The sequence below is a fragment of the Solanum lycopersicum genome, chromosome 7, assembly GCF_036512215.1.
Source record: "Solanum lycopersicum chromosome 7, SLM_r2.1".
Classification (NCBI taxonomy): domain Eukaryota; kingdom Viridiplantae; phylum Streptophyta; class Magnoliopsida; order Solanales; family Solanaceae; genus Solanum; species Solanum lycopersicum.
Window position 1 is genome coordinate 36,823,474 of NC_090806.1, and position 15,577 is coordinate 36,839,050.

General features: G+C 35.6%; 1 protein-coding gene across 1 annotated transcript; it reads left to right on the forward strand.

Moving 5' to 3' along the window:
* Positions 1 to 7,284: 7,284 nt before the first annotated feature.
* Positions 7,285 to 9,105, forward strand: LOC138337412 (uncharacterized). The gene is made up of 4 exons (XM_069287321.1): positions 7,285 to 7,576; positions 7,807 to 7,899; positions 8,298 to 8,427; positions 8,529 to 9,105. The coding sequence occupies exons 1-4, from the start codon at positions 7,285 to 7,287 to the stop codon at positions 9,103 to 9,105; spliced, it is 1,092 nt and encodes a 363-aa protein (XP_069143422.1).
* The last annotated feature ends 6,472 nt before the right edge of the window (positions 9,106 to 15,577 follow it).

A 15,577-nucleotide genomic window follows, 5' to 3' on the forward strand; every position in this document is an offset into this window, starting at 1 on the left:
GTAAACAAGAGAATTATAAGAGTCATATACATGCATAGCAGGTAGGTGTGTAGACCTTTGAGTCGAGTTGTTTCAGGACCATAATTTCTTACGATTCTTATAAGTCAAATAATCTTGGCATGAGAAGTGTCTTTTACTTATTGAGGTGAGTAGTTCATGCTCATAAGTAAAACATTATTAAATTTTCTATAAACATGAGATCATGAACCTTGAATCCATTATCCTATTTAAGTAAGTTAAGATCAAAGTTAAGAGTTAAGTATAGAAGTTAAGAGCAACTCAAAGTTAAAGATTATAAAGTTTTCAAAAGTCTTTACTTAGTTTTAAATACTTAACGTTCAAGCTGACTACATGGTAAACATTGACGCCAGTTCTTTAAAGACATATATATGGACTAGGTATTGCCAAGATATTTAAAATGTTTTAACATTTAAATAAGAAAGGAAACTATGATTTCAATGAGCTTTCGGGCTATTATTAAGAAAAGAGTAATCGCTATCTAAATGAAGCAAAAGAGGAAACTGAGAATTCAAAGATATTCTTTCAACTAAAATTTTGAGAACTAACCTCAAATTACAAAATAATATATTTTTTAAACATAAGAGTGAATATAACGTTATTTTTGGGAGTAGTATTGAGTGTCGGTAAGGGGGTGAGTTTAGATAACTCCCTGCCCGCAAAAACCATGCACCAATTATGGGTAGAAAAAGGTTATACTTTTTAGGTGATTCATTTATCGATATTTAACATAGACTAGTGGATCCATTTGACGGTTCTAGTCCTATATCGATGGCAAGGTGTAGGACAACCCTGGCAGTGTGAGGCAAAACGTTGTATCGTAAGTATAGTTCTTAACTGAAAGTTGACGATTAGAGAAACTCTCACAGATGTTATTGTATTTTTATATATATCAATTTGTTATATTTCCATATACATTTCAGATTAATGTTGTATCATTGTTATATACAGAGAGTTGACATCACGTTTTGTAACAACTTTTCTTTATATTAGACTTTTTTACTTTATATCAAAATGAGTTCATAGTTAAGTATCAAAAATTAAGTGTTTCGAGTTGAGTACCTTATGTTGAGTATCTTAATTTTTTCTGTTCTTCATTTAGTCGAATATCTAATCTTTGAGTTGAGTATCTTATTCGTGATTTGGTTTGAGATTAAAAGAGGTAAGTATGTTTCCTTTTTATCAAGTAAAAGCTTATGTTATGATTTGGAAATCGCCTTACATGATCGTACATTCTACGTACTGAACCAATTGGCCTGCATCTTCTCGTGATGTTGGCACGGGTATTCACGATCATCAACAAGAGCTTCGTTGATACATCTGAGGCTTCAATTTAGTTATAGAGAGCCTCCTTGCTTCCGGATAATTTCATTTACTTTTTATTTTATTTAGGAGGTCATGGGTCTTCTCCCGACATCAATCATGATCAGTTACAGGGTTCATAGATAGTAAGTATAGTTTAGGAGTTGATATTAGTCATTTACATTTTTAAATTTTTTAAAACAAATGTTGCCTTTTTATGGAAAGTTATGTATATTAAACTACAGATAGTTTTATTTTGACTTTAAGTTTTATTTTAGTTTTATGAAGTTTTATTTGAGTTTTAAGATTTTGCATGCTTCAGTTAGTCTTCCGCTTGTAGTCAACTAGAATGAGGGTTCACTTGGAGACAAACAAATGTTCTTGTAGTGTAACAACCCGGAAAAACAACATGCTAAGTAATTCCTAACATACCTAAAATGCCTAGATTAGATAAGGTTCACAAGGACTTTAAATGTATGCACCAGCCAAGACAACTAACTTGGTGAGTTAGCTAAGCTAGGAAAGGTTGGATCCAGCCTTGTAGGGCACCCGAATATTAAGATTCACCCGGATGAGTATTAACCGGACTTGAAAGGGGTATTCTTATGTTTGGAGGGTCTTGGCATAAAATGGTCTTTTCCAGGCTAAAGGTAGTATCATAATTACCCTAGAGATTTAATTTATTCATTAATTAACGTGAGTAATTGACAATTGGGGCAGGGTCGACCAGAATTTGAGCCTTTTCGCGAGTTAAGCTTGACCCGAGTCGATCCAGGGTGGAAGCAGTTTGAAATCTGATTAATTTATATGAATACAAGATTTAATTAAGGTAATGATTAGTAATTCCACCAAAGCCTTTAAAAATCAGTTTTTTTAATAATAAATGGCATGGACTCTTTGTTTGACTAAGTCTTCAAGTAAAACTCCAAAACCTACACTTACTCCCATATCTCTCCACTCTCATTCTCACGTCTCTCTACACTCTTTCTCACGCTCATCATCAGCAAAAAGAGCAAAAAATTTGAAGTTCATCACTCCTGAGGAACTTGTACACTAAAACTCCAAAGAAAAACTAAACTAAAAACAAAAAGTTAAATCTTTTATCAAACTGTTTGCGCGTGAGTTTTTGTTGGAGAAGCATTTGTTTCTTGTGGGAGTTGGAAGCACTTGAGATCAGGGTTTATATGTATTAAACGAAGAAAAAGGTTTGGGTTTTCTTCCTCGTGTTCCCTTTCCCAAGAGACCCGTAAGATTTAGTCGAATTCAAATAAAAAAAAACTAAGAATGTTCCCCTTTGCATGTCCCTGTCACTAGCTCCTATCGATTGTTGTAGGTTGGGTATGATTGCTTATAGAATTTAGGAATGTAAAAGTTTTCTTGACGATTATGTTCATGTCTGTATGTTCGGAATTATGTGATAAGAAACGTGTGCAAAATGTGTGTGCAACCGTGTTCTTGGGCATAATTTGGAGCATGAAAATGGCATGTTAAACCTTGTGTTTTTGTATAAAATTACTTGGAAATAATGCATATAATAATGTACGAAATGACTAAATAATTTTCCTTAATAATTAAATGTGTACATGTTGAGAAAAGGTCGATTGAAAGGATGACCAAATTTCTAGAAATCTAAAAGTTGGTCTCGACATGGGCAGTGTCGAGTAGTTTAATTTTTTTAAGAGGTGAGGTCATTAGGGATTGGACCGAAGACCTCATCATATGCAAGCTACTAATAATTAAATAATAAAAATGAGTTAAGGGGGATTCAAAATGGGGTACGACTCAAGTGAAAGAATGAAAGAGGGAAAGAATTAAAAATTGAGATTTGTGGGGATCAACTCCACAACTTCTCGGACAGGTGAGGAAGTTAAGAGAAAAATTAAAGAAAAATAAAATGAGGGTATTTGTCCTCGACGTTGGGTCCCCAAGCCCAAAATTTTGAATAAAAAATTAACACAAGTCTAAGTGTTGCCCTAGGGATTTAGAATCGGGTTCCTTTGACCAACTCCGTATTGATACATAAGTCTTACTCAATAAATATTTAATGAATGCTGCCCATAGGAATCGAACTCGGAACGTTGGCATACTTGCAAGATGCATAATTCATGTACCACATAATCATGGGTAAATATGGGTCACTTAGACGAAATATGAATAAAGCCCTATGGCTTGTACGTATGGGTTCATAAGTCCATCTTACGTTTAAAAATATGTGAACCTAAGATGTATGTGATGAAAAAATGTGGCACTAGGAGGGTTAAGTATGAGTGTGAAATACGCTTAAAGGCCAAGTGCATTGGCATATGACAGAATGAACATTCATATAAAGGGGTGAGTAATTATGAAAAGCAAATATGCATAATTTAATGAATGTGGTAACTATATGATAAAAAGCTAATATTAAAGACGAGATCAATTTAAAATGAGCCTAAGTAAATATTACCAAAAACTGTACTCACCTATAAGTGTAAGATTAATAAAGAGACAACTCTCTACTAAATACTCTAATGAAAGTATTGAGATTAATGCACACTTAGTACTAATGATGAGATGAGAAATCATTTAATGAGCAATGATAACCTCATGCTAGAAGCCAGCTTCAATGATGTATTAGATGAATGTAATGGAACTTTATATGTAGCACCGATAGGGTAGCTATGAATCGCGATTCCTTCATTCAGGAAGGCACAGGTTCACGTAAATCTCATGAGATGAAAAGTTCCGTTTAGGCGTTTATGGGTCTCCTTGTATCTCCTAGTATTTGAACCTATGTAGCCAACATAGGGTTCTAGCAGGGTTCATTTCCCTATACACACTAGCATGTTTTGCTTTCACTTTGGCCGGTGATTCCACCTCTTCTTAGTCTGGGTTAGAAACTATATTTCATGGAGTTCACATGATCTATGTCGGTAAAATTAGTTCCCAAGTAAAGAATGAGGCCAACCTCAAGTAAGGCACAAAATGAAATGAATGATACCAAAGGTGTTTGGATAGGATAATCAAGAGGTGAACTAGACTCAGATAAAGACACTAGGTCATTCTTGGTCATTGCACAGTGAACCCGATGAGAGGCCTAAAAAGTAACATAGGTATATAAATGAATGAAAAATATAGTATGTATGCATGAATGAAGTAGACTCTGTGTTTGCTAAAAAGGCTCCCTAGTTGAGGTCCCATATGTTGAGTCCTCATTTGGGAAGTCCTAATGTTAAGTCCGTGATTTTAAAGTTTCACGGCATATGAACGAAAGATATGTGATATATGTATGTTCTAAATGAATTGTTTTATGTGCTTTTTGCAATATGATAAGAATGATGATGCATGTTACTCTAATAGCATGACTTTCCTAATCTGATTTGGCAAGTCCAACATACTTGGCTTTCCATAACTCATATCGTTAGGACAGAGATCTTCTAAATAATGCATGTCCTTGGTGTGTACATTCATACACCCATACTTAGTACAAGTGTGTTATAATTCCATACAACCCCTTACTTTTAGGTGTACGTGTAGGTGAACGCTAGAATTTACCACACTACATTAAAAAGTTATCGGGATGTGGAGCATTCATCCGGTCTTTGTAGGCCGTCATGCTTTCGAGGATGCTTATCTCTTTTATTGTATCTTTTACATAGCCATGACGTGGTGCAGGATGTTCGAAAAGTGTTTCTTTCTTACGTATTTCAAACATTGTATTGGTGCAAGGATGGAAACTTTAAATTTATATAGTTATGAACTATTTCTTTCATTTGAATATCTCATTATTAGATTGTTGTTATGAACTGATATGATATAATATAATTCATACTATGAATTCTATGTATACTTCAAAGCAAACAAATGTTTCAAAATTTTCCTATAAAATTAACCTATACGATGTAATGATGACGTATGTAGGCTTGTCTACGACCTATGAGAAGTCTTTGACGCTGATTTCGGCTAGGGTCTAGATCTGTGTAGTGAAAAACATGGTATCAGAACATTAGGTTTAATTCCAAGGATAAGAAGTTCACATCAACCTTATCCAGTAGTTTCTAACTTATGGTAGTGAAGTGCACACTATCATCAATTCGAGACTTCATGATGCGTAGGAAAATTTTCCTTCTTATGATCTTATCGTGCTTTCCTTAATGCCTAGTTTGTTGGTGTTATAAACGTATCTAACATCAATTCTTATTTTTCCAGAAAATGAACACAAGGGGGAATGGTTGTTGAGGAAGAGTAGGAGCAGTTGCTGGGGGCAACCAAGTTCCACCCCAGGCTCCAGCTGTAGAAGGTACCATGCAAGTTATCCCAGCTGGGTTGATGGATGTAGAAAGTGTAGACTAGGAACAAATGCTTGCTTCTGTTGCGTAGATAGTGGACACATGGTCAGGAAGTTTCCACGGAATAGGGGTCAGGTTGGAGGTAAAGCTCAACAGGCCTAATCCCTAGAATGCTACTGCAGTCGGGCTTCTTAGGAGGAACAGATTCTAAGCCTTGAAAGGCAGAGAGGAGTAGGAAAAGTCTACAGATGTGGTCAAAAGTATGCTGCATGTCTTCTCAACCTCTATTATTCTTAACTTGATCCAAGGTCTAGGCTTTCTTTTGTGACTCCCTTGATTGCTCTAACTTTTGAAACACTAACTGATGTTTTGCATGATCCCATCGTAGTTAATACTCTCTTAGCAGAAAATTTAAGAGCTGATAGGGTTCATAAAGACTGCCCAATATTAGTATGTCGAAAGACTTTGCGTGCAAACATTGGTGAGCTACCCATTAATGACTTTGATATTATTTTTTGTATGGACTGGCTCCATAAATTTTATGCCTTCATTGATTGCAGTAGTAGGGTTGTGAGATTCCATTTCCTTTATGAAGTAGAACTGGTCTGGGTGGGGTTCAATATGAGTCGTTCAAGTTCCTTTATTTCGAACCTAAAAGCTAATGAAATGATGTACAAGGGATTGTTATTCCATATTGTGAGTGCCAATGATCTAGATCATGACATTCCTTCAATAGACTCTATGCCTTTAGTGAATGAGTTCCAAGATGCTTTCCCCAATGATTTTCCTATAGTCCCTCCCCCTTGAGTTGTTGATTTTTTTATCCACCTATATCCCTATACAAAACCAATTTCGATACCTCCATACAGAATGGCTCCAGCTGAACACAAGGAGTTGAAGCTGCAATTAAAAGATCTCACTGATTAGGCTTCACCTAGCTGAGCATATCCCCTTGGGGATCTCTTATGTTGTATCTTAAAAGGAAAGATGGAACCCTAAGTATGTTTATCGATTATCGACAGCTCAACAAAGTCACTATAAAGAACAAGTATCCATTTTCCAAATAGATGACTTATTCTATCAGCTCTATGGGTCTTTTTCTTCTTGAAGATTGATCTTCGTTCCGGGTATCATCAACTTAAGGTAAGGGATGAAGATATCCCAAAGAAGCCTTTCGTACCCATTATTGTAATTATGAGTTCCTAGTAATGTAATTTGGTCTCACTAATGTATCAGTTGTACTTATTGACCTCATGAATTGAGTAATCCGTTAATACCTTAATTCTTTTTCATAGTATTTATTCATGGCATCCTCATCTTCACTAAGGCAAAAGAAGAGCATCAAGAGAATTTGAAACTAACCTTGCAGGTACATAGACAACATTAGCAGTATGCTAAATTCCGCAATAGTTAATCCTTGCTTAGATTAGAAAACTTCCTAGGTCATGTTGTGTCCGATCAGGGTGTGGAGGTAGACCCCTGGAAGAATGAGGTTGTTAAGAATTTCACAAGACCTCTTAGTCCCACCAATATCCGTGGCATTAAAGGACTGGCTGGTTACTAGCATAGGTTTTTGGAGGGTTTTTATTCCATTGTTGCCCCACTGACAACTTTGACTAAGAAGAAAGCCAGGTTTGAATGGGCATTGACTTGTGAGAACATGTTCTAGGAGTTTAAGGAAAGACTCACTTCAGCCCCAATGCTTGCATTGCTTAAATGTGGTAAGAATTACACTATTTTTTGTGACACATCTAGAGTTGGTTTGGGTTGTGTTCTTAAGAAAGTTTGTCAAGTGATAGTCTATGCGTCCAGACAGCTCAGGGATTATGAGAAGAATTATCCCACTCATGACTTGGAGTTGGCAGTTGTGATATTTGGATTGAAGCTGTGGAGGAATTACTTGTATAGAGTGCATGTTGATGTGTTCACAGAAAACAAGAGTCTTCATTATCTGTTAAAGCACAGGGAGTTGAATCTACTCCGCGGAGATGGTTAGAGCTGTTGAAGGACTATTACAAGAATTTCCACTACCATCCAAGTAAGGAAAATCTTGTAGCTGATTCTCTGATCAGGTTGAGCATGGGGAGTACAACCCGCGTTTGTTATGGGAAGAATGAGTTAGTGAAGGATGTACGCGAATTTGCCTGACTGGGTGTGCAGTTGATGGATTATACTAATAGGGGTGTTGCAGTTCATACCAGTTCTGAATAATCCTTTGTAGCTAAAGTCAAGAAAGGTCAGCATCTTGATCATGTGTTGATGGAATTGAAGGAATCTGTGCTGATAAAGATGAATGAGTCCTTTGCTTTGGGAGGTAACAACATACATAGGTTCCACCACAGGCTGTGTGTACCAAACGTGGATGGTTCGCGGACCAAGATTGTTGCAGAGGCCCATGTTCCTAGTATTCCATACATCTAGATTTCACCAAGATGTATCAGGACCTTTAGCAGATCTACAGCTGGGATTGCATGAAGAAGGATATTGTTGAGTATGTGGCGGGGATCCTACATGTTAGCAGGTTAAGGCGGAGAACCTTAAGCCTAGTGGTCTCACTCCGATGATTGAGGTTTTGACTTAGAACTGGGAGGCCATAAACATGGACTTCGTTGTTGGTCTTCCTTGGACTAGGAGATAGCATGACTCCATATGGGTTATTGTTGAAAGGATGACCTAGTCTGCCAACTTTATCCCTGTGAAGTCTACATACAGGGACGAGGATTATGCGAGACTCTACATTGATAAGAGTGTTAGGTGGCACGGCATTCCATTGTCTATCATATCATATAGACGAGATTAGTTCACTTCGCATTTCTGGAGATCTTTTTAGAAGGGCACGCAGGTAAAGCTCACTACTACTTTCAATCCTCAGACAGATGGGCAGGAAGAACGCACTATTCAAAAGTTGGAGGTTATGTTTATAGTGTGAGTGGTTGACTTCAGGGGTAGTTGGGATGACAATCTTCCATTAATAGAGTTTTCATATAATAATAGCTATCACTACATCATTGGGATGGTACCGTTTGAGGCACTCTGTGGTAGAAGGTGTAGGTCTCCAGTTGGGTGGTTTGAGGTTGTAGAGTCATCCATTTTGGGTCTCAATATCATTAATGAAGCCTTAGAGAAGGTCAGGGTGATTAGGGACTGGTTGGCTACTACTTACAATCGGCAGAAGTCTTATGCAGATAACAAGAAGCGACCTTTAGGGTTTGATGTTTATGACCAGGTCTACTTGAAGATATCACCCATGAAGGGGGTGATGCGGTTTGGCAGGAAGGGAAAGTTGAGTCTAATGTATGTTGGTCCATACGAGATTCTACAACGTGTGGGTGAGGTGGCATATGAGTTGGCGTTGCCTACGGAGCTATCTTCTGTTCATCCAGACTTTTATGTCTCTATATTAAAGAAGTGCCTTGGTGATCCAGCATTGATTCTGTCTGTTGAAGGTTTGAGGTTGATGAAGACTTGTCCTATGAGGAGGTTCCTGTTTATATTTAAGACCGGCAGGTTAAGCGACTGAGAAATAAAGAGGTTAATACAGTAAGGGTATTTTGGAGGAACCATCTTGTTGAGGGTGCTACGTGGGATGCCGATGCTGATATGAGATCCCATTATCCTTATATTTTTAGCTCTTGAGGTTAGAATTCTTACACTTAAGTCTATATTTCTTTATCACCTCTATTCTTTGTTGCTATTGTCTGACTATGCATAGTACTTATGTTATGATATGACTTGCATTTTTCTAAATAACTAGAGTTTTCATTTGGGGACGAATGTTCCTAAGGGGGGATAATGTAAATACCCCCCAAAAAGTCCATGCCAAGTAATTCCTAACATACTAAGAATGTATATATTAGACTGGGATCACACGGAGTGATGCGCATGGAACTAGACCACTGAACCGATGCACCAACCAAGCTAACCAACTTTGTGAGTTATTTAATCTAGGCAAGCTTGTGTCCATCCATGTAGGGCACCCGAATATTAAGATTCACCCGGATAAGTCATTATCGGATTTGAAAGGGCTACTCTTATGTTTGGAGAGTCTAGGCGTAAAATGGCCTTTTTTCCAGGCTAAGGGTTGTATCTTAATTACCCTAGAGATTTAATTAATTAAATAATTAAGTAATAATTAATTAATTAATGTGAGTAATGGATAATTCAGGTAGGGTTGACGCAAATTTAACCGTTTTCGTGAGTAAAGCTTCACCCATGTTCGATCCTGTTTTGAAGCAATGTTTAATCTAAATAATTTATATTAATTATAGATATTAAATTAAGGGCATGATTTTTTATTTGACCTAAGACTTTAAAAAAATAAGATTTTTTATAATAAATGGCAAGGAGTCCTAGTTTGACTAAGTCTTTAACTAAAACTCCTACTCCTTCACTTACTCCCATCTATCTCCACCCTCATTCTCCCCTCTCTCCACACTCTTTATCACTCTCATCCTCAGTAAAAAGAACAAAAAAATTTAAGTTCATCACTATTTTAAGAACTTGTACACTAAAAGTCAAAAGAAAAACTAAACTAAAAATGAAAAGCGAAATATTTTTCAAATGGTTTGTGCGTGAGTTTTTTTTGGAGAAGCATTTGTTTTTCGTGTGAGTTTGCAGCACTTGAGATAATCTTTTAAAGGTGTTAAAAGACAAAATTGGTATGGGTTTTCTTTCTCTTGGTCCCTTTCCCAATAGACCCCTAAGATTCAGTCGAATTCTAATATGGAAACTAGGAATGCTCCCCTATGCATGACCCTGGCACTAGCTCCCATTGATTGTTGTAGGTTAGGTATGATTGCTGGTAGAATTTAGGAATGTAAAGTATTTTTGTAATGATTATGTTGATGTATGTATGTTCGGAATTATGTGATCATAAACGTGTGCGAAATGTGTATGCAGCCGTGTTCTTTGGTTTGGTTTGGAGTATGAAAATGGCATGTTGAAACCTTTTGTTTTGGTATAAAATTACTTTGGAATAATGCATATAATAATGTACTAAATGACTTAATAATATTCCTTACATATCAAACGTATGCATGCCGAGAAAAACTTGATTAAAAGGATGACCAAATTTCCAGAAAATCTGGAAATTGGTCTCGGCATAGGTGGTGTGGAGGAGTTTGATTTATAATTTTTTTACGAGGTGAAGTCATTAAAAATTGAACCCAAGACCTCATCATATGCAATCTACTAAAAATTCAATAATAAAAATGAAGTAAGAGGAATTCGAAATGGGTAAGGCTCAAGTGCGAGAATAAAAGAGGGAAAGATTTAAAAATAATGGTGTGTGGGGATTGGACCCACAACCTCTTGGATAGGTGAGGAAGTTAGGAGAAAAATTAAAGAATATTAATATGAGGTAGTGGGTGATCGATCCCACAATCTCTTCGCCTAAAACAAAAAGGGAAATAAAAGAATGGAAAAAAAGTGTGGGCATTGGGGCTCGACCTCGGGTCCCAAAGCCCAAAATTTTAGATAAAAAATTATTACAAGACTAAGTGTTGAGTAATTTAAGTTGAGTGTCCTGATTTGATATGTGCTTCATTTCGCCGAGTATCATATCTTTGAGTTGAATATTTCATATTTGAGTAGAGTATCTTATGCTTCGTTTGAGTTGCGTTTAAAATAGGTAAGTATATTTCCTTTGTATCAGGTTCAAGCTTATATTATGCTTTACAATTCTCCTACATGCTTGTACATTCCATGTATTGAGCCAAATGGGATGCATCTTCTCATGATATGGACACGGGTATTTAGGATCAACAAGAATATCTTCGTTGATACATTTGAGAATTCAAGTTGGATATGGTGATCCTTCTTTCTTTCAAAGGATTTCGTTTACTTTTTAGTTTAGTTAGAAAGTCGTGGGTTTTGTCCAGACTTCCATCATTATTAGTTAGACGCTTCGTATATAGTCAATATAGTATAGGAGTTTGTATTAATCATTTACATTTTAAAATGTTTTTATGATTAAAGTTTCCTTTTTATGGTAAGTTGTATATATTTAACTATACAAAGTTTTCTTTGGACTTAAAGTTGTATTTATGTTTTATGTACTTTTATTTTAGTTTAAATCTTTTGCATGGTTAAGTTAGTTTTCCACTTGTAGCCAACAGGTTGAGGGTTCACCTGGGGACCAACAATGGTTATTGAGTTCCGGCTACATTCAAGGTGTAGACTTGGGTCGTGACACATTCAACCCTTAAACATCTCGAACAAGACTTTGAAAGTCAAAATGTAACACTTTAACAAGTTACTAACACATAAAACACATCTCGTGATTATGTTCAACCTACTTTTTTTTAGGGTCTTCATAGTTTTTAAGACCCCTACTTTAACAACCCAGACTCGTAGAGGAAAGCCTACCTAATTCAAGAACTACTAAGTTCCATCCATGAAGACCACATACGGTCTATAGGTAGAACCATGGACTATACATAAGGTGTGTGGATTATCCACTTAGAAAATTATCCAAGAAATCATGAAAACAGGCTCAATGGACCATAGTTCATTCGGCGGTCCGTGGTCTAGGGGTCCCTCGATGGCCTCATAGTCTCTAAACATACGGACAAATCTACAGGACGGACCACAGTCGTTAGTGTGGTCTTATGGGTAAGTAGTTGAAAGTTATTTTCAAGTTCAATTGGGTATTTTAATAATTAAATAATTCATATATTATGTCTTTTTTCCTATTTTTTGAACTTCTATAAAACTCTCTTTAACCCCCCCCCCCCCCAATTCACCCCATTTAATTCATTCCTCCAAATCCGCAAAAAGAAATCAGATATCATCCCAAATATTCTCTCTCTAGAAAACTAGAGATGATGAAGAAGAAAAAGATTCAACATAGGGTTTAAAGATAAGGTCTACATTCCTCTATTAAAGATAAGCAATTGAACTTTAGGTATGATAGTCTTCACACATGAATCTCTCTCATTCATGGAGTCAGCAAATTTCCCTATTTAATAATGGGAAATGGAAAAATTCCTCTATTTGAATGTAGGGCAAAATATAGGGTTATGCTTGATCTTATGACGTGTTTGAATTTTAAGGTTTCTTTGAGAGTGAAGTTCGAAATGAGGATTATCTATGTTCCGCTATCAAAGGATATTCTCATAAATACATAGTAGAATGATGATAAGGTTTTCTCACATAGAAATGATTTTTTTTGTTGAAAAGCTTTTCTCACCTAATTCAATCAATGAATAAGAGTTATCCTAATAGACTAGCTAGAATTTACAAGATGAAATGTCTTTTCGTAAATCATAAGAATAAGTTATAAATACTATTCTCTGGGAATCATGCTTCGCACAGAGTGGATATCAACAGTGATATGGAAGCTCTCCCCTTTCTAGAGGATGGGTTTCTAGAACAAGTCTTAGGAAATGAAAGTTGTCCCGTTAGTAGAGGACGATCTTCTAGTAGTAATCTTTTTGTCCCTTAAAATATGTGCCCTCATAGGTTAATTAGCTCTAGAAGTTCATGGTTCTACATCAGCAAGTAGAACAATCCTTTTTAAGTGTGGGAGCCACCGGGGGATCATGTTATAGTTCATAGGGTCTCTATGTTGATTTTTGAAACATTTCAAAAAAAAGGTGATTAATTAACTAAGGTTACTTAAATAAGTACATCTTATGTGATAAAAGACTTAAAGATGATTTAGCTTGCTTTAGCATGATGCCACAACTTACGTTTTCTAACACTCTTATATCATGTTTAATTGGTGAATTGCATGTCATGAAATGAAATATTCCTTTTGGCTTGTTTTAATCCTTTTATGCATATCTATCATATTTAGCGCATTTTTGTACTGACACATACTTTTACCTACTTTTTACAAATTGTAGGGTTCGAGAGACAATGTTCCCATTTTAGTGGGTAGAGCTTTGACTTTGAATCTTCACGGTCTTGGTGAGTCCTCACAGTTCGAAAATGAATTAGTTACATTTTTTTCTCTTTTGTATTTAGTTATTGGACATTTTTTTATAGGCTAGATCCGATTTCAATCAATAGTAATAGATGGATATTTTAGACATGAGTTTATAATTCTACTTTTCGATGGAATTTGGACTTAATATGATTTTTTTACTCTTTATTGTTCTATTTCTTATGTTATGAGAACTAACTAGTTTGTATCGTTCTTTTATTTTTTATCTTATGAGAGCTAAGTGGTTTGTATGGAATTCTTGGAGGTTCTATATGCCATGTTACATCTAAGGGTACCCCTATTCTTGTGATATTTTGTAATTAGAAGATAGGGTTAGAATTGTCCTAGGTTGTCTCATATGCCACATCTAGTAAATTCTTGTTCATTGTGTGATTCGGGTAAAAATTATGAATGAGAAGCTACATGATGAATATGGACCTCCACTTATTTAATTATTAAGAAGTCGTTCTCCACAGTTTACCTCAAAAATGTCTCACTGTTAATCCTTACATTATGCTCTTTAGTATGTGCCTACTCAAAGACCTTATGCTAGTAAGAATGTGGAACAAGAACCTCCTACCTAATATCCTTCTCATGCTCGTATATATCGACTTTTAAAGTGTTGTCTTGAAGTATGTTTCCCCATAGGATCTAGTAAGTGATATCATCTAATATGCTAGCATGATACTCCTCTCTTACCATCGCAAGTAAGGCACCCTCTTTTTGTGTGAAGGGATGACATCAAATTCCATGTTTGGTTTACATGGTCTTATTGTCGGTTAAGGATATAGTTTCCCTAATGTAAACTAAATGAGTAGGAACCTAATTAGGAATACTTAATGAAGGTTACTTAGGATAAGTGGAAGTACTGAACCCATCTATACATTACACAAGTAGCTCTTCAGGAATGCCTACGGAAGTGGCCTAATGTGTATGCTTATGCTTATGTCTTTATGAATGACATTATAGAAATTGTCTACTTGTTATGAATATATGCAGGTATGAGTCTATATGATGTGAAATTATCTTTCTATGCATGATGTCGGTCTTATTGACTATATGGTGAGGGTCTTGCCTAGCTTGGATGAAATTTCCTTTACTAGCTATGTTAATGTATGAAGTGCTAAGGCTTGTGGTCTCATGATACGTTTACTAAGTATGTGTAAGGTTATGGGTCTTCACATGTACATTGCATTGGTAGACTAACACTGAGGTCATGAGTAAGATCATAAAATGATTTATACAATGTGAAGTGAATATATGTGCAAATGGATGTAACTTGATGTAAAGCCAATGAAGTCTTGTCTTAAATGCTTCGATGATATATTACGCTTCAATGATGATATGTTTGGGCTTATGTAGGTTTTACGAATGCTTTCTTTGTGTCACTAAGGTGATGCATTGCACCAAGTATCACTAGAGGGTTACTTGGGTGGTTAATGAGTAAAAGAAAAGATAGCTCACTATAAAGAAGGAAATAGCTCACTTTAATGTGACCCCAAATATGCCTTAAATTCTATGTGAGATCTTATATGCTGTTGGCTTTTGAATATGTCTAAATGAAGTATGTGATTGATATACATGATATTGAAGAAATTCTTTATGAAAATTTTGTCAGAAAGGAATGAAGTATGATTTCAAGAAAAATGTTCCTTTGAAATGTATATTTTTGCATACTTGCTATACTTAATACATTCTTGTGCTAATCCCATTCTACTCTACTTTTTACACTAAGTTTAGGTTATGGATGCTTAAAGGAGTTCTATATGATTGAGGAACTTGATATGTGATTCTCAAGCTAAAGGAAAGGAATCTTTAAGTTCAAGGATTTCTAAATCATGTCTTTATTGTAGATGTATAAGTTTACTTATGTATTATGTTTTAGGGTGGTGTACCTAAAGTACTATTATAATGTTGTTTCAAGCATGGAAAGGACACTTAACGTCTAAATATATACTTATGATATTATATAAAGTTTCTAGTATATGATGTGTTATGAAAAACTTTAAATTTTTCTGCTAAATTTACTATGGCAATGCGATAAATGATAACTATAGCCTTGTAT